Genomic DNA, 26,595 nt, shown 5'->3' on the forward strand with positions numbered 1-26,595 from the left:
AGGATCAGTGCTTATATGCCCTAAATAATGACAGAGGAACAGTTTTGCCTGTGGAGCTGTACTACACACAGTACGAAGCAACTTCTGTTTCACTGTGAAACAGCCTTTCAAATCCTGATTTATTTTCCCTGGCACTCTGCATGTGATGGGGTCTCATATGGAGTGACCCAATGGAAGTATCAGGGAAGATTTACAAGTTTTTTACAACATCCTGGTGATAGATTGATATATTCAGCACAGAAATCCTATCAGATACAGCCAGAGTTAAGGACAGATAAAATCTTTAATTTCACTAGAGTTTCTCAGAAATGACACTAAGAGGTTAGGGATGGTCTGTTTATATGTAAGATAATCACTCTCTTTTCATGTTTTATTGTTGTCACTTGAAATCTGAGGCTATTTTGGAGGTTCCTTAGTGCAGCCTGTTCTGAGGGATGTCCCTGGTCTCTCCTGTCCTCTCTGGCAGCAAGAGGCCAAGCCATGCTGCAGACACACTGGACTGTCAAGGGGAGAGCAGAGAACATGTGCTGCCCTCACAGACCTTAACAGTGCAGGTGACACAGGCAGAGAATGGAAATAATCCCCCAAGTCTCTCTAGTTTTCTGCCACTTTTTGAAGAGCCACATATAAAGCCCTGACTCCCAGGGGAACTGTGTTGGAATGATGGGGTATTTCCCTTTCTCCTTCATTCTGTTCACCAGTCACATTCCATCATTTTAGTGCAACTCGAACTAGAAAGGAGAAGAGAAGGTGTCAGGCAGGATACATTCTTTGTTTTTATTTTTGAGGTTTGGAGTAATTAAAAAAAGGCAGGAGATTCTTGCCTAAATAAAGCAGATGACAATTACACTGCTGGTCCTTGGGAGTTCCTCCTTCTGTCTTCTGGATAAACACAGAACCTGAGATTGCCACATCCCTGACTCAGGATCCTCTGCTGGGGTTAAAAATTTGTGAATCTAGATCTTATTTTCCACAGAAGGGAACAGAAGCATCTTTTTCTCTTCCTATAAAATGTACAGAACAGTCTCAGGCCCCTGAAGGCTCTTGTTCAAACCACAAGAAAGCAAGCAAAGACAGACAAGAAGGAATGAAAAAATACTACAAAATATAATTAAAACAACCCATTTGACATTTCGTATTCAAGCTTTTTCCCCATTCATACATCACCATATTATTTGTCATAATCCCACAGTGCAGGACAGCACACAGCCTCATCAACATTTCTGCAGCTCCTGAAGAGCTGGAAAACCTTCCTGCTCATTTCCCCATCTGTGTGAGAGACTCACTTGGTGTTAGCACAGCTCAGGCACCTGCACACAGCCCAGGCCAAGGCAAACTCACAGAAGAAGACAAGTGGATGGAGACAGACTTTGAGCAGGGCTGCTGCTCCCTTCATGTGAAATTAATAGTTGCTATTTGGCAACCTCTGAGAAACAACTCACGAAATTATTTCATCTTATTTGCTGGTTTGAAGTTTCTTTCACCTTTCACGATGACGAATCAGATCCATAAGCTTTTCTGGTCTAAAATCCTCTGTTGTATGACATATTCAGCACCATACTTCCTAGAAGTATTCTTACCTGTAATTAAATCATGATGACCTACAGATCTGCCACACTTCCCATCCAGAATGTGCTGTGAAGACGTGTGGAGTTGTTGTATAGCCAAACATTCACTTAGTACGTCTTGTTCGATATCGGTACAGGAATTTAGCTACAAGAGGAGGATAAAACAAACATTTTATTTCAAAGCAAATCAGATTATTTCTAATTAAATTCATATGTCTCTATCCCTTAAAGATTATATATAGAAGGAAAGAATGTCATTCTTAGGAACTTGGTGTAATTAAAGATGTATCTAGTACTTGGTATTTTTAATTAGAGAGAATTGTGGGTTTTTGAAGTGCACAAGTTAAGTTGTTAATCTTAAATCAACAACAATTAGCTTTGGAAAATAATGTACCCTGTGTTTCTTCAAACCTTCTTGAGTAATTGAGCTGCACATTTTCAGGCTTTCTGTAGTTTCTTGGGTTCTGTGGCAGAAGGATTGCATCACCTTGTAACTGTGACACTTGGAAAGACATTCGATAGGGAAAGGAAAGCATTTGTGCTTATCAGATTAGGACTGGTGGAATGAGGCACTGTCAGTAATGTGTAAGAGGTATCACGGATGTGTCAGCTGTGCTCCATGAAAATTAAAGCTCTGGCAGAAGTGTCTGAAGCAAAACTCTTGAAAACCACAATGTCGATCATATTAAAAACAGCAGGAGAGGAGAATTAAGAAAGAAAAGCATTTCTAATTCTCTTTCAAACATGCTGATGCTGCCAAGCTTTTGTCATAACAGAGTGCTCGCGTTACACAAACAGCCATCGGATTCTATAGCCATTAATAAATAGTTATTGTCCTTACAGCTCCACATACCGATCTCCCCTGGGCTTGCTGGTTCTAAATAAAGGGCCCAGGCAAACCTATTTAGAATTCTGCTCTACAGCCATTTCTGGGCTCAAGATAAACATCTGACATTTGGATCACAAAGTGCATCTGCACCCAATTAAACTACTACCAAATTAACAGCTAACTTTCTCCTATTTCGCTCTTGTAAAGCCTTTCAGAACAACCAAATATCACCACTGCAGTAATCCTCTAAGATGTGAACTAAATGCTCAGGATTCCTTTGATACAAGCCTAAATTAAGGCATTTTATTTTGTATCAGAGATGGCACATTTTGGTAGCATATCTTAACCAAGACATGTTGGCAGAACAGCCTGTTAATTTTTCTTTATTGGTTAAGTCATCTCCACTCAGAACTCCTGGGAAGCTGATACCAACAGATTTTGCTGAGTTATAATGAAAACGGAGCAGGTGAGTCTTTTCCACTTTTTCCCTAAATCTGAAATCCAAAGGAGACTGTTCAGTAACACTGAGATTTACTTAGTTGTGAAAGGTGTTGGGGTTTTTTCCTATAGTACATTTAATTGAAATATTTTGGGGGAGTTCCTATTTCTTTATGAGCCAGATTTGCTTTGATCCCTTTTAAGAGAGCCTGACCAAAATGCACTTTAAATCTGCTGCTTTTCCCAGTGCCTGTTAAGTTTGAGGAAAAAAGACACAGGGTCAAGTATTCATAAAGTTATCATAGATAAATGAGATGGGAAGTCTGAAGGTGATTTCAAACCACTGAGAAGTGCAGATTTAGACTGGTCTACCAAATAAGGTGTGGGAGGCAAGAAGCTAACATTATTTTGAGACAGATTGGATAAGTCAATAGGAGGGTATGTAATGCACACAGGAAAATTCCTCAAGCCAGGAGATTAAGCAATATGAAACCCTGGATATTTGACATCTTGGTACTGATTTTGCAGTTGGTGTGTACCAAATTGGCCCTGGGTTGACACTGTGCTTAAGGCCTCCTACTGCTGATGCAGGAAGCACTTTGTGCCCCTTAATGCAAAGTTTGGATTTAGGGGTTTTTTTTCCACTTTCCTGAACTAGGCCTAAGCAGGTGACAGGATGTGACAGTGGGGACTGTCCCTTTGTGCAGATGTAAGGGATGGTAACACGTTAATGCATTCAGCCCAGTACAGAGAGCTGAACAAATGATACCCAGGTTTGGTATTAGGAAATAAGTCTCGTCCTCCTAGAAGTATGCCAGCAACCACAGGAAGGGAAAATGTGGAAGTTCTGTTCTTTGGAACAGGGAGCACTGTTGCTTTCCACTATCTGCTGAGAATTTCATATAACAAAATCTTCCTGTAGCAAAGATCTTGCTGTCACAAAAGACTCTGTTGCCACAGCCAACCTCTTTCTGTGGCCAATTACTACTACAGCTTTCTGACTCTTACCCTTATTACATAGAATTAATTAGATAAAATTAATCAGTTACTGCCACGGCATTCTGACTCTTATTCTCACTATGACCTAAAGGTTAATCTAGGGAAGTGTTGGGAATGTTGTGACCTGTGGTGTGGGACACACGTGCACAGCACATCCTGTGGAACCTGCTGAAGTAAAGAGCTGTAGGTAAACCACATGGCCTGGTAATGCAAAATTGGGATTGAAAACTAGGCAGTTTTTCCAGTCCAGCTAAATAAAAGTTCTGACTGGAGCTGATATGTACAGAGAGAACAGACTTGATTCCATGGACACCTGGAGGGTGCTGGGCATGAACAGTGTCATCCCAGGCACAAAGCTCAGCATGTAACAAGTGTTTCATGACTATCTGAAATAGTGTGCACAGCTCTGGTCACTGATGTCCTGGGAACTATTATTCATGCTGGACACATCTGATGCAGAGAAGGGTTATGGGAAGATTTAGGGGACAGAGAGCTGTCCTGGGAAAGGGGACCCTAAGTTCAAACTGGTGAAATCTGTGGAAGAGGAGCAGCAGGAGGGAAGGGATGTAAGGCAGGGGTCATGGCTGACACAGAGACAAATCATTCAAGCAGGAGAATTAGAGCTTTTTCACATCCTTCTCACCCCTCCATAGCTCACCCCGGATTCCACAGCAGAGATCACCTGTGTTCTCCTATCGTCTCTCCTCTCCACATGTTCCTCTCTTTGCTCTCCAGTGCTTCTACTTCTTACCTTTGACATTTTTCCAAACTAGCTGCTCCCTAGCTCTATCCTGCCAGGCTGTCACTTCTGCTCTGCCCTCCATCCTTTAATCATGCCTTGTTGTCTCACTGCTCTTGGCAGTGGTGAGGCACTGGGGGAGAAAATGTCCTTGCTGCCTACTGAACTAACTGCAGTTGCTCACTAAGGCATTCCCTTAGCAGCATTCCCTGCCCCTCCTGGGCCTGGAGTATGCCCACAGTCTGTGCTGTCCCAGATCAGTTCTGTGGGATCCCAGGCATCATTATCCAAACTGTGTGTACAAATGTGTAATAAACAAGTCTCTGATGCTGGACTGGTGCCCATAAGCATCCCCATTTAATAATCAACTTAGGATTTAGCCCACAGAAACCAAAAATACTTATTTGAATCTAATACTAGTGAAAACATAACTAGCAGTTTGGGTTTGGAATGATTTATAAATGCATTTAAATTACAGATGTGGTGGGAAAAGTAGGGGGGTTCATTCTCATCTATTACAAGTGCTCCTTTCCTACATTTCCATAGTCTCCTGGCTTAGTTTCATTTGTGTTTTAGATGATCTGCCAACATGTATTTACTAGCTGATTGCAGAGACTCAATGCATGAACTTTTTATGTGAATGACAGCAGAGTTTGGGCTTGTGTATGAAAGATGAACAGGAAAGGAATGTCTGGAGAGAGTGGGGCAAACCAAACTTAGAGGGTGGTAGCCCTGAAAGTGCAAAAAAGTATAAGGTGACCTGGTTGACAACAGTGATTAAAAATCAACAGGAAAATTAGCTCCACTTAAGTTTTCCTCTAGTGATCTTGCAGAACTACTCTGATTTGAAAATATATAAATTAAAGGTAGATTAAAAATAACTGTATCAAGGAGAGCTGGAGATGTGTCACTTTTTGCCTGGTGGCTCTTACCTTCTTACGCACCTGTTGCTCTTTGGCTGAGTGAGCTTTGACGTGCTTGCGCAGAGAGCTGGGGTCGGTGTAGCGTTTGGAGCAGCCAGGAATCTGGCAGGCGTAGGGTTTCTGTCAACAGGAGGAAAGGGGAGAGATGTCATGTTCCTTTGCATCTCTACACTCAGCACACATTGCTGAAAGACAGCCAGTTCCATGGCACACAGAGTTAAGCCTGAGCTGTTTGCTCTGTCTCTCTCTGCACACCAGCCAGGCACGATGCAACCAAAGAGCCGCGTTGACAGCTCTGATTCTACACTCCATGCAAGCACTGAGAGCACCCGACACATCTATGCTCTGGCATGTTGGATATAGATTACTGGCCTGAAGTAAATGCTAATGAGATGTAACTGGATGGGTTTTGAGAGCAGTACTTTTTTCTCTAGGCTTTACCATAAAGAAAATTATCAGGAGATCACCCAGTATAATTATAAAGATAGAAGTTCTGGTTTTCAGTTCTGATTTACACAGTTTTGACAACAACTGCTCAGCATGGGTGAGGCACTGCAAATCCTGTGTGCAGTTCTGGGACCCTCATGACAAGAAAGACATTGAGGGACTGGAGCACATCCAGAGAAGGGCCACAAAGCTGGTGGAGCACAAGTCTGATGAGAAGTAGCTGAAGGAGCTGGAGGGGCTCAGCCTGGAGAAAAGGAGACTCAGGGAGGACCTTTGCACTGTCTACAACTCCCTGACAGGAGGTTGTAGCCAGGTGGGGGAGATCAGTCTCTTCTCCCTTTTAACAAGTGACAGGACAAGAGGAAAGAGCCTCAAGTTTTCTCAGGGGAGGTTTAGATTGGATATTAGAACAATTTCTTCACTAAAAGGGTGGTCAGGCATGGGAACAGACTGCCCAGGCAACTGGTAGAATCACCATCCTTGGAAGTGTTCAAAGGGCATGTGGACTTGGGGACACAGTTTAGAGGTGAACACAGTGGTGCTGGGTTAACCATTGGACTCAATGATCTTAGAGGTCTTTTCCAACCTTAATGATTCTGTGATCCTATGATATGCAGCAGAGCAAAGCTTGGGGCATAGCATGCATTTGGTTTCCTTCATACCTTGTTTCTCTTTTGAATAACAACAGTGATGTCTTTCTTTTCATAACTCCTAACCAAACAACTTGCATTAAACACTAACATTTGAGCACTCCGGATGCTCATACTCCAGTCCAAACTCCAAACGGAGGTTCAATTGCCGAGGTGAGCAAAGGGACTCTGGCACTTCTTATTAAGTAACCACTCTTAGGTACCAACAAGATAGTACTGCATGGCACAGCTCACAAAGCTTTAAACTTCAACAGAACATTCTTTTTTCCCTTTTTTTTTTCCTCCTCATTTATCAACATTACCTCAGCCTTCTCACTAGGACTAGTAAATCCTTTTGGAGTCCTCTCAAAGATAGAAAACTAGTTTGCCATGACCTTGGTGTCACATTCTTTAATCCCCTTGGTTTCAGAAAGAGGATGCACAGATGGGAAAAAAACCCCACCAATTTTGGAAGAAGTGACTATGAGGTCCTTTAAACCAGTTGCTCTGCTCCTGGAGGAGTGCTGACATGCCCTTTTTGCCACAAGGACAGACTGGTTCCCTTTGTTCTGCTTCTGCCTAGGAGAAGGATCTCCTTCCAGATGATTTAGTAGAGATTCAATCAAACTAGCATACACCAGTAAGTGAAATGATTTACAGGTTCTTCTTTTAGAGAAGATAAATGATGGAGTGACCTACATTGAGAAGCTTTAAAACCAATTCCAAATGCACTCAATAAGGAATAAGCAGCCCATATAAACCCCCTTTCTTTGTGAGTACCTCCAGAGGATAAGTTTTGCTGCTCTGTCCAGCCAGCAGGAAATTTCTGAAGGAATAATAGAATCATTCACCAATTCATGACCTTACAGGCTAACACAGCACCTACCCAGAAAGTTACAGGGCAAGGGAGATTTATTTAGAGTATCTGGAACTGACACCTGAGGAAAAACTATGGAAAACTTCAACAAATCCCTTAGCCGAAAAACTAGCAGAGTATTTTTCAAACCATTGGCGTCATCCAAAAACAGTGATAAAATCTTTCAACTTAGTGATAGGGAAACTAGATGAAAATGTGACTACTCTTACAAAGGTTCATGGCTCTTTGCTTTGACATTCCAGGCAGTTGTTTTGTCCACTGCAATGTGCAGGTCTTGCAGCAGCACCATCCTGTAGCTCTGCTGTTTTTCACATTCACACAAGCACAGAATACACTGAGCTAAACCACAGGATTTCAATCAAACCAGGTAAGTGCAAGTTAGTTACTGTGTGTAGGACTACAGAAACAAAGAACCTGTGACAGAATAGCATGGAGGATGGTTTTAGATATTTAAAGAAGTTAGTAGAAAAAAATTACTGTACCTTTTTCCTGATTTATGAGCATTTCAGATAATAAAGACAGATAAAGGGAGAAGAAAAAAAAGTAGAGAGTTAAGACATTTGTCTTCAATATTGCACAGATAACAGATACAAAGAAATTTTGCTCACTTTAATAACCATTTGAGTTCTCTCTCAAAACCAATAAATGGCATTGCATTTGTAACTTTGGCTAATAAAAATTCGATTTGATTCATGCTCTTAAATTCAAAAACTTCACTTTCAAAAGAGACACATTTGAGAACTAATTATAAATTCAAATATCTCAGGTTGACTCTCAAGTAAATAAAACACTGTTATTGTAAGTGTGCCTTGGTTTGGAAAATGTGACTGACTCGCTTCTCTTACTTGTTTGTTTTTGCAAGGCATAATGTACATTAGACATTCCTTAATGCTGCACTGTCTGAAATGTGTAACTGCTTAAAAAGTAAATATCAATTAAACTCAGAAGTTCTGCCCCATAAACACTTGGCCAAACGTTGCAGCATATACTCACTTCTTCAAAAAAGACAAAGGAACAACTCTGTTATTCTTTAAAAGCTTTATGCTCAGGACCTGACTGGTCTGCAAAGCTGTCTCATTACTTTCCTTCCCTATAACATGGTGATTTCATTTCAGTGGAGCTTAAGACACTAGACAGGCTCCCATCTTCTCTGTGAGACAAGTGAGAAGACTTGTAGAGTTGAGCCAGAATCTACCAACTGTGCAGAATAAACACTTTATTCTGATGGTGAGTATTTAGTAAATTTCATGGAGTTGTAAGACAGATGTATCTTCACCTTTACAGATCTACTTCCAAACCTGAGGTGCATTTACCTTCCACTGAGGGGTCTGAGCTGCTTTTGCATTCATTCAGAACATTCATTGAAGCAACACAGGACAGGAAGCAAGACAGTGACACACATTTAGTGCAGCAGCAATGACTCAACTTTCACTCACATTATACCTTATCGTGCTGCTGCCTCCTCTTACAGGAACAAGAACAATGGGAGGGTTTGCTGAGTAACTTATTCCTGAGTAACTTACTCCTCAGCATGAGTAAGACAGCTGAATTTGCCTTTCTGGGATCAAAGCACATACAATTCAAAACAAAATACAGTTGCTTATAGCTGAGTTTTCACACTCTCCTCATGAAAGGCAAAGTCCTCCTCCAGCTGCAGAACCAATTGTGTGCAAGGACCATTGGAAAGCTCAGTGCAACTCCCAGTATGGAATCATGCTTACGGTATCCAAGTGCGTTCGCTGATGCTTCGCCCGGTCGCTGGAGTTGCTGAAAGCTTTCTGGCAGCCAGGATGCTGACACAGGTATGGCTTCTCCCCAGTATGACTCCGGAGGTGAATCTTGAGGTTCTCAAGCCTAGAAAATGCCTTGTTGCACCCTTCAAACTGAAAAAATGTCATAAAAAGCCGTTGTAAAGCGCTATTAAATAAACCACGTTCAGCCACAATGAGAACAGTGTAAGATCCAAGTTGGACATGCAATAAATCAACCAACATTCAAACATCTGTTGAAATTTATGGATGAAACACAACATTTTGTGCTGTTCATTTAATCTGTCACCGAAGATATGGTGTGTAGCTCAGTAATAACACAGGGTTATAAATATCTCACACCTCCTGTCTGAAGCACCAAATGCCTAAAGACAGTGTCAGATTAGAAAATTTAAAGAAGGAATAAGTGTTCTGATGAGTCCTCTGAGATGTTAATTGGCACAGGAACCACTGTGGGCAATAACAATTAGCGGCTACAGACAGAGAGCAAGAGAAGCTATTTGTGGCAAGTTAGAACCTGGTTTCAGGTGTCTGAAATACTATACACAGGAGCAGACGAGCATGGGCTATTACAGGAAGACCTGATCCATTTGGAGATCGATCCAAAGGAACTCTGCTGTTATTCTGCACCCCTTTCTTTACTAGCTGTATCATGCAGATCTGTTCTCAGCATTTATACAACCAGTAACCTGAGCAATTCTGATTTCTTAAGCACCCGTTCCATTAGGCAGCTCAGTAATAAAACGCTGCATAACAAAAGTCACTGTTTCAAATTAAATCTGAATAAATAAATAAGGAAAATTTCCAGCTACTAGGCCAAGGGAAGGGTGTTTTGCATCACTCACTGCTAAGTTCAATGGTACAGGCAATAGGCCACTGCAGTGGAGGCACTGACTCTAGGATGGGCTTTGGGAACTCTCTCAGGTGAGCACAAACACAAGTGTATGCACATATACTGTGTATAGCTCTGGGCCCCTCAGTTCAGGAAGGATATTGAAGTGCTGGAGCAGGTCAAGAGAAGAGCAATGAGGCTGGTGAAGGGACTCGAGCACAAGTACTATGAGGAGAGGCTGAGGGAGTTGGAGTTGTTTAGCCTGGAGAAGAGGAGGCTCAGGGGAGACCTTATCACCCTCTAAAATTCCCTGAAAAAAAGGGGGTTGGTCTCTTCTCCCAGGCAACCAGCAGGAGGACAAGAGGGCACAGACTCAAGCTCTGCCAGGGGAGGTTTAGGTTGGATATTAGAAAGAGATTTTTAATGGAAAGAGTAATCAGGCATTGGAATGGGCTGCCCAGGGAGGTAGTGGATTCACCATCCCTGGAGGTTTTCAAGATGAGACTGGATGTGGCACTTAGTGCCATGGTCTAGTAACCACAGTAGGGTTGGACTTGATGATCTTTGAGGTCTTTTCTAACCTGGCTGATTCTATGATTCTATGATTCATGCACCTGCAAACCCATAAAATGCACTCAGATACTCACATGTGTGTTCAGATATTTAAATGCACAATACTCCCATCATGGAATGCATGTAGTCTGTTTTATGGCACTGCAGATCTTGTGTATAATGCAGATAAAACCTGGTTCCTCAATGATTCAAGATCTGAATGAATGTATTTGAGAAACACAATCCAACTCACCTTCATATCAACACTAACAACAGTTCCGGAAGAAGGAAAGGACCTTCAAGATCACCTATTTCCAACCCCCTGCCATGGGCAGAGACACCTTCCACTAGACCAGGTTGCTCCAAGGCCCATCCAACCTGGCCTTGAGCACTTCCAGGGATGGGGGATCCACAACCTCCTGGGCAACCTTCTCCAACTACTGTTTCTGGAAGCCATAGTTTTTTGTACGATTTTTGCTCATGAAAAGTGAAATCCCGACCCTCACAAAATTAGTGTTTTGTCACCTCCTTCTGCTGACTCAAGATTTTGTTCAGCAGCTTTCCAGGAACCTGTGGTTCCTCAGATGGCATCACAGAAATTACCATCTTGCCAATCCCTTTGATTTGTCACACACACACACCTCTTACATACATCAGTGCATGCAACCTGACTCAATTGTTGCACCCAGTATTGCAGGCAGGGGGGATGGGAAGGGAGAGCAGATGCAGACAGTCTCAAAGATGGTGTAACCTGGAGACACCTGATCTCCTGGTGCCTGCCAAAAGCAATTCAAACTACTGATGGAGAAAGGTTCACCACATCCTGCTCAGACCACTGTGTTTTAAGTACCTCAGCAGAGTGACTCTGGAGACACAGAGATCTGGATTCTCCAGCCAGCAATTCATTTTGCAGGCTGTGTCCTGTCATTCGATGCAGATCAACTCTGCACACTACAGATTAAACATACCGATGCACTCTGACACACAGAAACCCACCCATGGCCTTTCCCAGACACTCATGCATTAGGGCTTTTACTGCCCTAAATATTTTACTGCCTTGAGCAGATATTTGATCCATCTGAATGACATATTGGGTCTATGTGTGCAGACAACTATCTGATATGTATATATATTTCCATCTTTCCCCATCACAGCTATCGTGAGAGATCCACAGAGTCACCTGGAGACATGCAGTCTATGTCTTCAGAAGTTTTGTTTGGCCACAACCCACTTCTGAACACTTGAGCTGGTACAAGGAAGTAGAGGACTTTTGGAAGTGACCAAACTATCAAGGCTTAAAAAGAAACAAACTTTCTTCTTAATCACCATTAAAAATCTGAAAAGTATTCGGAACAGAGCAATCTGAAATGTGCAAACATGCTGAAGTCCACGAAAAATAAAGCAGAGTTTAGCAAAACCATAGTTCTCATAGGATATTCCATAAATCCAACCTCTGGCAAATGGAGTGAATGTTCTGAGGTCTTAAAGATCACTTGTTCCCTCTTTGTTCCCAAGCTTCCTCCTCTCCATAGTCTACTTTGATTAGTGTGCCCACAGTGTTGTATCCCCTTTGAACTAATATCCCTTTAAGTTCTCTTGTAAGTCCCCTTAGTAAGCCCCTCAAAGTACTGAGAGACTGCTCTGAGGTCTCCCCAGGGTCTTCTCCAGGCTGAATAACCCAACTCTCAGCCTTTCTTCACAGGTGTTCCACCCCTTTGGGCACTTTTGTGCCCCTTCATCCCCAGCCTGTCTTGATACCAGGGGTTGCTCTGACCACGTGTAGGACCCTGGACTTGGCCTTGTTGAAACTCATGAGATTCCCATGGGCCACTTCTCAAGCTTGTCCAGGTCCCTCTAGATGCCATCCTGTCCTTCAGGTGTGTCAACTGCACCACTCAGCTTGGTGTCACCTGCAAATTGTTGAGACTACACTCGGTCCCACTGTCCATGTCTCTAATGAAGATATTAAACAGGCCTGTTCCAGTATGGGATATCACTTGTCTCTGGTGTCCATCTGAACTTTGAGTCATTCACCACTATCCTCTGGATGCAACCATCCAACCAATTCCTCATTCATACCTTATCCTCACAATAACCTCCACGAAGATCCACCCATCCCACAAGTGTCTCAGCTTCGAGTACAACGAATAAACATTCAATTTCAAAAAGGCTACAGGATGCTAAGAGCTACTTTATCAATTGAGAAGGCCACTTAGGGTATCTCCCAGACATCTGGCCCCAATCTGTCACTGCTTAATCCTACAATCTCAAACATTTTGTTGATGTTTGACGCGTGGGATAGCTGTTAACAAATGCTGCATGATCCTCAACGTCTGTAAATGTCAACAGAGCTCTTAAACAAGTTCATCAATAAAAGTAATAATTATACTGCAATTACTACTTTTGTCTTTACAGTGAGATCATAAATGTGTGCTTTGGACACTGCTATGCTGCACACAAAACAATGCCACAGGACTACAGGACAGAGCATGATGTAGTCATCCAATTTTGTAACTCCTGCTGCATTTAGAATAGGGCTTCTACCAGGAAAAATACCTTGTATAAATCTCTGGGACTAAGTTGGTTCACTACCATATGGAAATACATATGTTATCTTTATTTTACACTAACATCTCACTGGAGTGTAGCTGCTGCAGTATCATGCACTTAAAAGGCATATTTATGAAAACACTGAATTATCCCACAGTGATCTAAACACATCACAATTTTCCTAACAAAACAGCTTAATCTAATAACTGGAATTGCTTAAAATGTTTTTTCTTTGCTTCCAGATTATACTTTGAATGCACCTGAGAATGTTGCCATGCAGAAATAACAGCATGTTCCCAAGAGGGTTTACATTATCAAATGTTTACCATTTCATAAGCATATTTAATCATGGTCACGTCTAGAATATCTGTCAGTGGTACAGATCAGAAGAAATAAACTATAAACTAACCAGCTCAGACCATAGGGTGAAGCAATAACTGACATTTTCTTAGGAAATGAGTTATGACTGAAAAAGAGAAGCCTTCACAGTCGTGGTGCTAAATAGGTCCAGTGTGCCATTAGAGCGAGCTCATTAATATACACCTCTGCTCTGTGCTGCAAGATCAGTTAAACAAGCTGCCTTTTATTTATAGACCTAAAAGGGAAAGAGGCTGCTGACATCTCAGACAGCCTACAGATGGAAAACCCAAAACATTTCATTCCAAAGCATTTAATACTATCAATAGGAAATCTGATGTCTGGTCAAAACATCCACAGGCCTTACGAACATTGTGAAATGTTCTTTCTTCCCAACTGATTACAAAATTGGGAAAATTTTATTGAAAAACATGTTATGAGAAAAAGGATCCTGTGAGGCTGTGTGTCCCTTCTGGAGGGGAGGAAATAGTCATACCACTCCCTAAATAGCATCAATGTTTCACAGCACACTGGGGCTGATGGCTGGGACATGGCTGGAAGCACCAGGGGCTCCAAACTGTTAGGAAAGTCAGGAACTTAAACATATGAGTTGATCTACTCAACACCAGAATCAAACTATCTGTTTTGGTGCTTTGTTTGTCTAGCTAACTCCTGATTGAATGAATGTTTAATTCACTGTTGTAGCTACAATATGAAGCCCAGATCCTGCATATAGTTCCACATGAGTAATGTAACTCATGCAAGATTTATTAAACTCCACAGAACAAGTTGTGTACATAAAAAAACAACCCATAGAAATGAGTTTTCAACATCCTAAAGAAACCCAATTCATTTAGCCAGATTCAAATTTACAGATTTTCATGGTCAGAAGCAGGGGTTTTTTTCCCCTTTGTGGTAACAAAAAATAAGGAAGATACCTGTAAAAGAACAGGACCTGCCATTTCCTGGGTTGGGTTTTACTTCTGAAGTCGGAACAATGTATGTTTGCAAAGTGACACTTTCTACAAGCAATTTCATTTGAGTGCTGGGGGAAATTGCTTGCACTTTTCATTATTTGTCTTTCAAAAAGGCATTTAGGCCTTTAGCCAGACTGTTGTACAGCTGCTGGTGTGTAAGAGAAGAAAAGGTAAAAAGGTTCAGAACAGGAAAAAGGAAAACCCAGAAAAGTAAGCCACAGTCTATATGCAATACATCCTTCACATTGTTGGGGTTTAGGGTAATGGTGGCCAAGCATTTGACATCAACTGTAGACCAGTAGTTTATTTTTCTCTATGCTGTTAGGTTGCATATTTCCTAATTACCATGAAACTGGGAAACACTAATCCACTGAAAATGCTGGAGGAGGTGTCTGATCAGTGTATGTCACTGAATTAAACAAGACTTTGGGCTGTCTCTTTTATTTCAATTTATAAGCCCCCAAGTCTGCATTCCTGACCCCCCTCTGGCAGCACCAGGAGTTATGGATGCACAAGGAATGCAGACATGGCCCATGCAAGACGTAACAACAGACTCATTTAAGTCATGAGGCTTTCAGCACGACCAGGTCTGATTCTGCACGTGAGGTGATTTCCACACACAAATAGACTTCTCTGACTGCCAAACCCAACCACCTGCCTGCCAGCATCCCCTGAGATGGGATTCCTTTGCTCTCACTGTACTGTCTAAAACATGAACAGCCTCGTTGTTCAGGCTCCTCGAGTCCCTGGGGAGCAGCAGGTCTGCCCAGCATGAGGACGGCAGCTACGAGAGCTCCGTGTGATGCATCCTGCTCGGTCGCTGCCTGCCACTCTCCCCTGACTGCAGAGGCAGCCTAGATTTGGCTTTTCTCCTTTAAAGACAGTTTTACCTGTGTTCCTGAGTCCATCTGGCATTAAACATGAGTTTTGCTGCCCATCTCTCAAGGTGTGTGCTGCCATCCCAAGTGCAGATCAGCTCCTCAGGACAGGCACCAAGTCTCAGCCTGGCCCTAAGTAGCACTGCCATGTTTTGGCTCTCCAAAGTCTTGCTCACGTAACTGTAAACTATCATCTGCCAAGAATGGGGTGAACATTGTTTCAAGCACTGAAATATTAATGGATTTATTTCCTCTAGTGCCAGTAGGTCAGGCATTTCAGTGAGCAAACAGTTTTCCATACATCTTCCAGCTAAACCTCAAATGTCTGGGAAACTATCAGAGCATCCTATCCTTTTCACAAGACCCTATTGTTAGTCTAAAATTCCTTTGAGCAATCCTTCTTTAATCAAGCAGAAGGATAACCATTTGTCAAAACAGGGGTACTTACATTTATTTGCTGCAACATATGAGGAGAACGAAGCAGGAAAGTTGGGGATATCTTACTACGAGCAGCATGACAGCCACAAATTTTGCCATAAGGTTTTGCTAAATATGTCATTTGGAAAGCAAACAATTTTCTGAAACCTCATTACAGTTGGACTGAATGCAGTATTATGGCTTGCAGGCAAAAATAACATTGCATGGAGCAACATTTTAAGGAACAGAATGCAAAATTCATAGGGTCATGTAATAAGCAAAGAAGACACTCCATGTCAGCCCCTTTCTTTCCTCAGATGTAATTGGGAAACTATTCTTTATTTAGGATTTTTTGAATAGCTTACAAGCTATTTGAAATTAAAGGACAACACACAATCCAAGATTTGCTGCTCTAATATCTGAAGCCAGATCTGTTTGTTTTGGGGACAAAATTAAGATTGAACAAAATCAATTAAAAACCCTCTCCAGCTGTGCCAGCAAAGAACCACAAATAAAATTAAAATGCTTCTCTCCAGTTCTTTTGATTTTTTTAACACAAAAAATATTTTTTCCTACACGTGCTTCAAAAAGTTATTTCTCTGGATCAGTAAGTCACTGTCTTCCCTCACTTTCCAAGGAAACATTTCCATTCCAGTTTACATCTCACATATCACCTATTTACACCTTTATAGGTGTAAATTACATCAATGTAAGAGCAATGAGGCTGGTGAAGGGACTCGAGCACAAGTGCCATGAGGAGAGGCTGAGGGAGCTGGGATTGTTCAGCCTGGAGAAGAGGAGGCTCAGGGGAGACCTTATCACCCTCTACAACTCCCTGAAAGGAGGCTGGAGTCAGGTGGGGGTTGGTCTCTTCTCCCAGGCAACCAGCAGGAGGACAAGAGGGCACAGACTCAAGCTCTGCCAGGGGAGGTTTAGGTTGGATATTAGGAAGATATTTTTTACGGAGAGAGTGCTCAGGCATTGGAATGGGCTGCCCAGGGAGGTGGTGGATTCATCATCCCTGGAGGTTTTCAAGATGAGACTGGATGTGGCACTTAGTGCCATGGTCTAGTAACGATGGTAGGGTTGGACTTGATGAACTTTGAGGTCTTTTCCAACCTGGTTGATTCTATGATTCTATTATCTCAGATGAAACAGAAATGAAGTTCTGTCTTACACACTTACATCTTTGTATTCTGGTCCACATTTTAGCCACATCTTTAAAGAACAGTCTGTGCTCTTGGCCTGGGAGGTCAGTTATACTGCAAACAGATCTGTACTACCTAGAATGTGGAATAGGTGCTCATAATTTACTTACAGGTATGAGAGTTTGCAAGTTTGGCGTGAAGAATTAATTTGCTTAAGATAACGATTGTCCCAAGACAATGGGAGAATCCATTCTGATTGATGTGGACTAACCAGTTGGAGTAAGAAAAATCAATAGAAATAAACTAAAGAAAAATAATTAAAGAGACAACAACAGCAAGAAGGAAAAATAATTACAAAAGGAAAAAAAAATCTCTACCCCAAAACTTCTGGCTGATTAGCATAGCATAGCATCTTAAAAGGCCAAAATACCACATGTGTGGCATGTTACAAAAGAAGATTAAAATAAAGGAAAAAATAATCCAGAGAACCATGAAGTCTCAAAACATCTGGAGTTTTATAGTAACAAGGAGGAAAAAATCAAAAACATAATTGAAAAAAGTCCACTGCGATACATTATTGTACAATGAAGCTTAATGGAATTGAAAGGAGAAGAGATGAAAAGGCAAAATAAGGGGGGGAAGAAATAAAAGAAACAAGAAAAGGCATTTATATTTTAAAGATGTCACTGAGGGGTTTTATCCCAGTTATTAAAAATTACACACCCTGCTTCTGTAAGCTGTTCCTGTAATGTGTTGAGCGCTCTCTTTCAGCGTAAGACATTCATGAATGCTGGGGAATTCATCAACCCTTTTGTACCCGGGACAGGGGCACTTCTCACTGCTGGTTCTGTGAGAGACATCTGCAAAGAGGATGGCAGAGAAGCTGCCTGCCCTGGTTTACATTCTGAACCCAATGGGAGATTTGAAGAGAGGCAGGACAAACACGCAAATTAAAAATGTTTGCTAACAACAATGCACATATTCAGGAATTAAGCAAACAAGCTTAAGTGGCTATATTGGCATCAGACACTAGAATCAACTGCAATTGAAATACTCTGAATATATTCACTAACAAACACTTATATGGAAAAGCAAAATGAAAAACTTCCCTCGTATTTCGTATTTTATCTTGCTTTAATGAACCAGTGAAGGAAGAGAAGGAACCACACATAGTCCAGTCTGCCTTTGTAACATGCCAACAGTGTGTCCAAGAACAGGATGAGTTTCCAATGCACCACAGGCACGAGCATCCTGGGATAGGTCTGTGCTCTGTCTGTCCCCAGTCACAGGAATATCTGAGACCAGCATGTGCCAAACCCTGTGTGTCACAAATACAGTGTAATCTGGCAACAGTGAGTGTCCATCCTAACTTCCCACTCATCCCCCAGACTCCCAGGGGTTTTTTAATCCTGGAAAACCCAGCTCCTACCTCTGTCAAGACCAATAAATAAATATGTTTACAGTCATAGCTTGTCGCGTGTCATCACAGCTTACAAAGTGTCTTTGGCAGATCAAACAGAGGAGGATCCTGTGGATGAAATCTGATTTACAGCTGGAAATCACTGGCTACAGCTGACTAAACTAGTCCATTGCAACCAAATTCTCTCTTAGCAAAGATGAAAACTAGCGCCAAGGTAACTCTCCACCCACCTATGTGAGGTTTTTTTGTTACAAATACAACTTTTGTACATGGGTCATTAGTTTTCCTCACAAAATCTGTTCCACAAAGTGCATAGCTTTATTTCTGGGGGTTTCTCTCATTTTAGGGTGGATTTTTTACCTTGAAAGATACTGTCCTGCTCTTAGTCTACCTGCGCTCATTTCCACAAGCACATACGGAGCTTTTATCTCACATTGTTATTTTTAAAGATCAGCTCAGAAGAATAAAGTTTCCCTGCAAATTGACAAGCTGCATGAAATTGTCAACACTGGATTGATCTTCACACAAAGCAATAAGAAGGACATACAAATTTCTCTGAGGTTCTTCTTGGCAAGGGAGTAGACAACTCAGTGGGACCCTCCATGCTCTAAAAGGTTTCTGCCCTTTTTTGTGCTATGTTGGGACAATCTGCTTATCCTTAGTGAAGACTGAGGTTCAACCTGTAATCCAAGGCATCCAAGGGATCTGCTAAAATGTACATTTATGCCCAACACTTCCTCACGTGTAAAGCTGAACTCTGGCAAAGAGCCCTACAAGAGCTGCTGGTGAACCACCGGGAAAGAGAGACTGTGATGTGGTGGGAGCTTGTTATCATTGCAGGGTTGGTTGCTTCATTCTGCTTTCCCTCGTGTCCTGGTTGTGAAGCAGAACCCCAGGAGACATGACCCTCTCTTTCACCCACAGACCCACTCCAGCCACACTAACATAGAATCCCACAGGGTGACTTGACACTGCTAGAGAGTAACAACACGGAGAAGGATAAGCTTCTCTTTCTTAGAGAACAGGCTCTCTCTTGCCTATAAAGAAGGAATTTATCCTCATTTTACCCTAGGTCATTAATTTTAGTCTTGCAGTGTTTGCACTTCATCTTGCTTGGCCATGTTTGTTACATGAAGGAAAATCTGATACATGTATTCCTAGGAAAATGACTGGAAGACCTCACCTGTTTTAGAGCGAGTCAGTTTTCTGGCTTTGCTCAAAGCAAATCAGTGTCTAGACTTGGTCAGGCACTGTGCTGTTGGAAGAACTGTGTTTTAGAGACTCAAAACCCAATTCTGTTCTTGCCCTTTGTAAATGACCACTGTCCTTCAGCTGAGCCACAGCAATGATCCATACCAACTCACTCTCTCTGGTGAATCCAACACAATGATTGCCTTCTGCTAGAGGCTTTGCTCCTGTCACCTCATGCTTCCATGAGCTAAGTGCATGTGCTTCAACAGGTACAGTGGCTGATGAACGCCAGCCTGGAGACGTGATTGGACTGGATTCTAAGTCTAAGCCTCCAAAGGAGAGTTTAAATCAAGATTTTGCTAACAACCACCCCAACGTCTATTGCTACTCTTCCCTACCAGTGACTTACCAGTCACTGCACTGGTGTGTGTAGTTACACTCTTCACCAAGCCCTGCTCTAGTTGTAAGTGGTGGAGTTGCCTTCTAAAGCCTATTGTGAGGATGAGCTGTGCTGAAGAGCAGACGGCGTGGCAGCAGTGCCAGGTCCCCCCATTCTCTATGGCACTGTGGGATCCTTTGGATAAAAGGCAGTATAGCAATGTTCTTTTCTGAATAGCACTTAATGTTTTCCCACAGTCTTATTGTTTACAAGGAGTTTAGCAAGTCACTTCACTAATTTAAAATAGATTGTATCCCACATGGGTGGATAACAATAACACATATTGGTGAATCATATGGCTTTCAAATGATATGTATGAAAAAGAAGTGCTACACATATTGTCTGAAATTTTATTGTGTGAAACCACAGCACTTAGCTCCCTACCAGCTGTGTCAACAATTCAGTGTAATAAACTAACACAATTGTAGAATAACAGCAAGGTTAGTTCTGAAAAATTGGAAGATCAGATTAAAAAAGAAATGCAAAAAGAAGGTGCAAATGAGGAGGAGGAACATCATTTCAGGTGGGAATAGCCTGCCTTGCAAATGAGACCTCATGAAATTTAGATTCTATGGTCATAGGCTGTCGTCTAAAAGCCTCAGAGGAAAAGGGATTATATGGATGAAATGATTTTTAAAAGGGAAGATGAGTAGGTTCTGACATCTGAGGAATGTGGTGTATTGCACTTAGACTGCACACCCACTGCAGATGCATCTTACTATAAACTACATGCACAGGGTCAGCTTTAAAATGAAAGAAGAACAAGGATCTTCCCTGGACTTTGTCCCTAGGTTCAGAGCAGCCTCCTGTTCATAGGAGCTGCCTTACACACATGACGTAGCTCCAGAAGACACTGCCAAAGGACATTCCTGACATACTTGACCAATGGCAGCTCATGTACAGGAATGGCTGAATGAGCCAGATTCGAATAACAAAGGTTTCATATTGAGCTGTCTCACATAATTTTTAATATGCTGCTAAATAAATAAAAAATATAACTGAATAAAAGACATTTTCTAAGATAATATTTTGAGGGAAAACTGGGAAAGGAACTCAACGGAAATAGGTTTTAAATTGAAATGTTGAACTGTAGCCCAGAAATGACAAGAAAATTAAATCTCTTTTTTATCTGAACCCCAATAAAAAAAGTCTTAAACACTCAGTAGACCACAGTTTTGAAAGAAATGAAATTATGTTATTGTCATGCATGATTATCCAACATTTAGAAGGTATCTGCAAGGTTTTCCTGAGAGTTATACCTCCATCCCATAACCTAGCAGGAAACCACAATCACTTCTGTACCTTAACGTGAAGGACTTTGAAATGAAAGTGCCTCAAAATCAAATATAAGCAGCTTTCAACATGTGCATTTAATCTTCCTAGGTTAAGAAACACCCTGTGGCCACCACACTAAAGAACTGAAAACGTAAATTGAAGAAATTATATCCATATGATTAAGTAAGATTCTTAAAGAGAAACATGTTGTTAAGTACTTCATTCAGAATAAAATGAAATGCAGTAAAATAGAAGCTATTTGGAATAAATCACTGACGCACATGCTTTCTATGCAAAATGGCAGTGTTCAGCTTGGATGGACATCTGGAGCAAATTAGCATTATGTTGAGAATAATATAAAATTAAAACATTTAGTTTCAGCTTCTAAAATTAAATATAAAATCAGAGACCAATGTTGTGTTGGACAGCTCGCCCTGTGACTCTGATAGCAGGAGTTTATTTTGTTTTCCAAGTTGTTTATGCCTCCTATCCCTGTTCTTGGAGCCCTGATGCTCCCAGATACCATCTCTGCAAAAAGCAACAGGCACAGCTGTTGGATCATGAAATGTGCTGCTGAGTCCTGCACTGGGGCCTCAGAATGAGGAGTCCGAGGCTAAGCATGGGCACATCAAGAAGAAATGACCCAAAACTACATGCAGAACTTGGACCACACCCCAACCAAACCTCCCAGGGTCTGAATGTTTCATCTGTACATTTGCATGTTGACTCTGCACCTTCTGGCTCTGGAGAGCACCCAGGGCTGATGTGCTGAGGGTGCTGGGTGACTTCAAACCCTTGTGCAGCCCCTCTTAGAATATGCTGAGTTCCTCCTTGCTGCTGCTGCTGCTGGAGCTGCTCAGTTCAGGTGAAGTTTGATATAGCCAACACACAGGAGCTCTCTCCCAGCTGCCCTTGAGGTGAAGGAGAAGCCTCTGCTCCTAGTGGGACCTGTGCTATTTGTTTCAGGGACAAAGGAGGCTATTGCAAACCTATTTCCAAACCCAAAGAAAGCTTCTGTCCCCACTACTGATCGTCCATGTGCAAACTCCAAGTGTTTAACACAACTGAGCATTTGTACTTCTCTTCCTCTCACTTCCTAGAGAGATTAACTGGGATAAAAGAGGTGTATAGAGTCATAACTCCCTATAATCACTCTTCTCCACAACTGGGTGGCTGTTGGTGCCCTCATGTGACTGCCTTCAACCTTGAACTTACCACACCTGAATACCAGGCCTGTCCACTCTCGGCAGGAGAAAGGAGTGCTTCTCTTTCCTCAGGCTGCCAGGTTCAGGACATGACAAGACCACAAACTACAGGGAAGAACTAACTTTTCTCCTGGATGTCTTTCTCGATGTCCTGTTTCAGCGTTCTGCTCCACACAGCTTTCCAGAAGTTACTGACTTACAAAACTTCCCATCTCACACTAGACAAAGCAGCAGCTAGCAATAACATTTCTGAAGCCATCAACACCTCACTACATTTGTGAACAGCTCATGCCTGGTTCAGGGAGCCATTCCTACAACTAGTGTCTTGCCAAGCCCCTGTACTGCTCCTGTCTACTTGTACATCTACCTAATGGATCGCTTTGGATCTTCCAGCAGCCTGACAGCATCAACAGAGGTAGCTGTGCTGAGCTGGAAAGTTCCATGCAATGGGCGTGACGTGGTAGTCCACTGTGGGAGATTTGGTGCTTTACTAAGTTCTGTGGTTGGGTGAGCTAAGCAAATCACTTCGTCTCCTGTGCACAGTTTAGTCCTTCGTGTATTCTGACTGTACTGAAATGCCTACTGTGCAGGGACTGCAACACAAGCGCCTCATGAGATACTTTTGGAGCATCTTGATCTTATTAGTCACTGGTGTCAAGCCACTGAGCCAGAAGCAGTGCTCTGGAGCATCAGGCCTTCCAGTAGAAGCTCAATAACCATAACACAGGAGAGAATTCTGGACATGTAATCATCTTCAGGTAGCTAATGCACCTTTATGCTTTGAAATATTCTCCTAGATTTTTGAAACCAAAATAATGTCAAACAAGCAACCAGCATATATGTTATATAGCATAAAAATGAGCTCTTTATAGGATGGCTTATCTCCTTCCTGATGCAGTTGGGAACCTGCCAACCTTGCCACCTGTTCATGGACTTCCTTAAGGTAGCCCTGTCTTTCAACATGAAACCTAAATTGGATGTGCACAGAATTGCTCCTGCACTTTGCAATGTAAACACCTGCACATATGGTTTAAATAGTCTCACACCTCTATATGTAAAATTTCAGACACCTGTGAATTGGCTTTAAATAGCCCCACTGGGTTTTGTGGGTGGAGAACAACTTCCAGGTGCAGATGAATAAGGTTATTTCAAGGGCACAGGGAATGTACAGTGCAAACTCCAGTCTGAGTATGTACAATGCTGCACTACCAAGCTTACAGCAAGACTTTAAACACATATCCTCCCTGTCACTCATTAATCATCTACAAATTGTGGAAATAAATGCATTTGTGTCTCTCTGGCTTGTATGGAGCTCTAATTCACTGAGCTTTAAGTCTCTGAAGCACCTTGAGATCTTTGCACTGAGTGTGCACTCCACAGGTAAGAATAGTCCTAGCCTAGCTCTTTGTACAGCTGCACAGGAAAAGCTCATTTTTGTTGGTCTTAGGTGGTTCTTCTGGAGGGCACTTTCTTTCCATGACTATTTTTAAACACTAAAAAGATTCTGTTGTTTCTATTCCAACTCTACCAGCACATTCACATCAGAATTTCACAGCTGATCTCTTATTCTAAAATTTTGGTCCAATTTGGCCCATCATTTACTCATACAGAATTCTGATAAACACTTCCATCACACTTTTGCAAATGATACTCCATGTGAACAAAGACTTGGAACTCTGAATTAAGCTACAGTATGTCTTTTTTAATCCCTATCTTTCCTCTTCTATTTCTTCTCCAGTCATCTCATAATTGTGGGAAAAAAAAGACAGTTTTCTGTGTAAGAGACAAGTTCTGCAGCAAACCTGCTTTGATTTCATGGTGATCTTTGTGAACACAATGCATTCTTTGAAAAGGAGAATAAACTTTTTCATTTAATGACTGATTTGAACTTTCCCAAGAGCTACCACCATTTTTTTAAAGCTGTGTCCTTTTCTCCTTCCCCAAAAGAATGTCCAAAACTACCTCAACTTTCCATAGCAAACAAACATGCATTTTAAGGACAGTGAGGAAAGTTTTGCTGGGAGAAATAGTACCTTTTATTTACCATTGAATGCAGCTGAAAAAGACGGAGAGGCTCTCAGAAGGAAAGCCCTTCTTTCTTAGATCCCGGCCCCTTCTAAACCATTCTATGAGTCTACGTAAAGCTCTCTCCAGATGACCACCAAGAATTGTAGCCAGAGACTAAAGCAAAGACAAATCCATTGAATTTCCATGTTGCTCTACAGAGGTCTAATGGGCACAGAGGTCTTTGGGGCATATCTACAGTGGCCTGAGCAGAGTAGCATGAGCTCCCCTCTGCCTTTCAGAACAGCTCATAAATTCAGAGCTGGGCTGGTGCGTAAAGCTCTCTCCAGATGACCACCAAGAATTGTAGCCAGAGACTAAAGCAAAGACAAATCCATTGAATTTCCATGTTGCTCTACAGAGGTCTAATGGGCACAGAGGTCTTTGGGGCATATCTACAGTGGCCTGAGCAGAGTAGCATGAGCTCCCCTCTGCCTTTCAGAACAGCTCATAAATTCAGAGCTGGGCTGGTGAGCTTCCAGCTATGGAGCAGGCAGTGCCAAGCTTCCCAAATGGGCACTACCTAGTGCACAGGCTGCCATGGACCAGGGAGATGACTGCTGACAGTCATCCTTGGGGTGGAATGAGTATGCCTTGCTTTGCACAGAGCAGGCCATGTAAAACAGCCTCTGCTTAGCACTGCTCCACTTGTTTTTTCATTTTTAACCCTTGGGATGGAGAAGAAGTTTTGTGGATCCCTCCTACTCCTCTCCCACTGGTTGCAATCCTGGAAATGCCAAGGCCTGCAGGAATGGAGAGACGAAGCCCTTCTTTCCCTCCAAATGATCCTAGATCAATGTTTTTTTGTGGAGAAAAAGCCTCACATTCCTTCTTGTGAGCTTTTTGTATTCTTTTCTCACTGCCAAATGTGAGCATAAGAAACAAGAACTCTTTAAATTTCATCTTAGAGGCTGGTGCCTTTTTAATTAGTCCCTAATTACAGAGAAGCTGAAGAGCAGACAGGCAAATATGCAGTTGGAAAACGTATGCAAGGAAAATAAAAGGGGCAAGAGTGGTGGGGCCTGCTAGTCTTTCCTGTTCTCATGACTTTTATACACACATGACCTCACCAATTACATGATATGACATCAACAGGGCCATTCTCTCTGCACTAAATGTCTTCAAAACACTAATTTTGCTGCTGTGGGGTACTGGTATAGAAACAAATGACATTTAGAAAGCTTTGGGACCAATGCATGTATAGCAAGTCTGTCCAAGTTCAAACAAACAGTATGGAAAGGATATTAAGCCTCCTGCTTCTGGGCTTACCACCACTCTCTAACATTTAGATGAGTACTATGTGATCACATCTGCCTGTTCCAGCCTTCATGCCTGTTGTGAAGCATTTGTTCCTGGCCACTGTCACCTGTTGTAGCACTAGGTACCTGTTGTATTACTTTCTTACCCATTCGTGGTGGCAGACAGCTTTAAAGACCACAGACCCCCAAAGCCATGTTAGCCAGCCATTCTGGGAGGACGCCTCTCACCCACACTTAGACAAGAAACAGCTTGTTGTCTTGGTGACTGATACCCTCCTCATAAACACAGGCAAAGAGCTCTTCCAGAAGGTGACCAAGATCCCTCATCCTCTGACAGCTGAGATATGCTGCCACCACATTCCTCCTTGACCATTAGGAGATCCTAGAGAGCAATAAAACTAAGAGAGCTCCTGAGGACATAAGGCTTAAAAGGCCTGACAAGCAGGTCAACAGGATGCCCCTGCGGATTCTGTGGCATCTCCTAGCTGAACAGCTGGAGGCAAGACAAAATTTGAACTCAGTTTGGTGGAGGTTTGGAAGGACAAAGAAGAGAATGATGAGCTTTGGAAGGACAAAGAAGAGAATGATGACTTCTGGGAGGACAAGACCAATGTCTGATTGGGTTGGAGAGCAGGGAAAGACATGGTGTAAGGAAATTTCAGCTATGCAAATGAACAGTCTGGTTCTCAACAGCCAACTGCAGTCACCATCTTGTTTTCACTGTGGGGTCACCAAGAAAAATAGAGCAGCATAGAAAAGCAAGATAGAGGAAGCAGAACAAATGCTGAGCAACCCGTGTGGTTCAGCCACCCT

The 26,595-nt window shown here is 42.2% G+C and overlaps 1 protein-coding gene across 1 annotated transcript in view; it reads right to left on the minus strand.

The window, feature by feature from the left end:
• GLIS1 (GLIS family zinc finger 1) overlaps positions 1-26,595 on the minus strand; it is a gene marked incomplete at its 5' end in the record, with an annotated part of 107,010 nt that overhangs the window by 29,457 nt on the left and 50,958 nt on the right. The window contains 3 exons of the mRNA XM_009075539.1: positions 1,581-1,713; positions 5,506-5,616; positions 9,171-9,332. Coding sequence (XP_009073787.1) covers positions 1,581-1,713; positions 5,506-5,616; positions 9,171-9,332 — 406 coding nt within the window. The remainder of the gene's footprint in view (positions 1-1,580; positions 1,714-5,505; positions 5,617-9,170; positions 9,333-26,595) is intronic.

The sequence above is a fragment of the Acanthisitta chloris genome, unplaced genomic scaffold, assembly GCF_000695815.1.
Source record: "Acanthisitta chloris isolate BGI_N310 unplaced genomic scaffold, ASM69581v1 scaffold30765, whole genome shotgun sequence".
NCBI lineage: Eukaryota > Metazoa > Chordata > Aves > Passeriformes > Acanthisittidae > Acanthisitta > Acanthisitta chloris.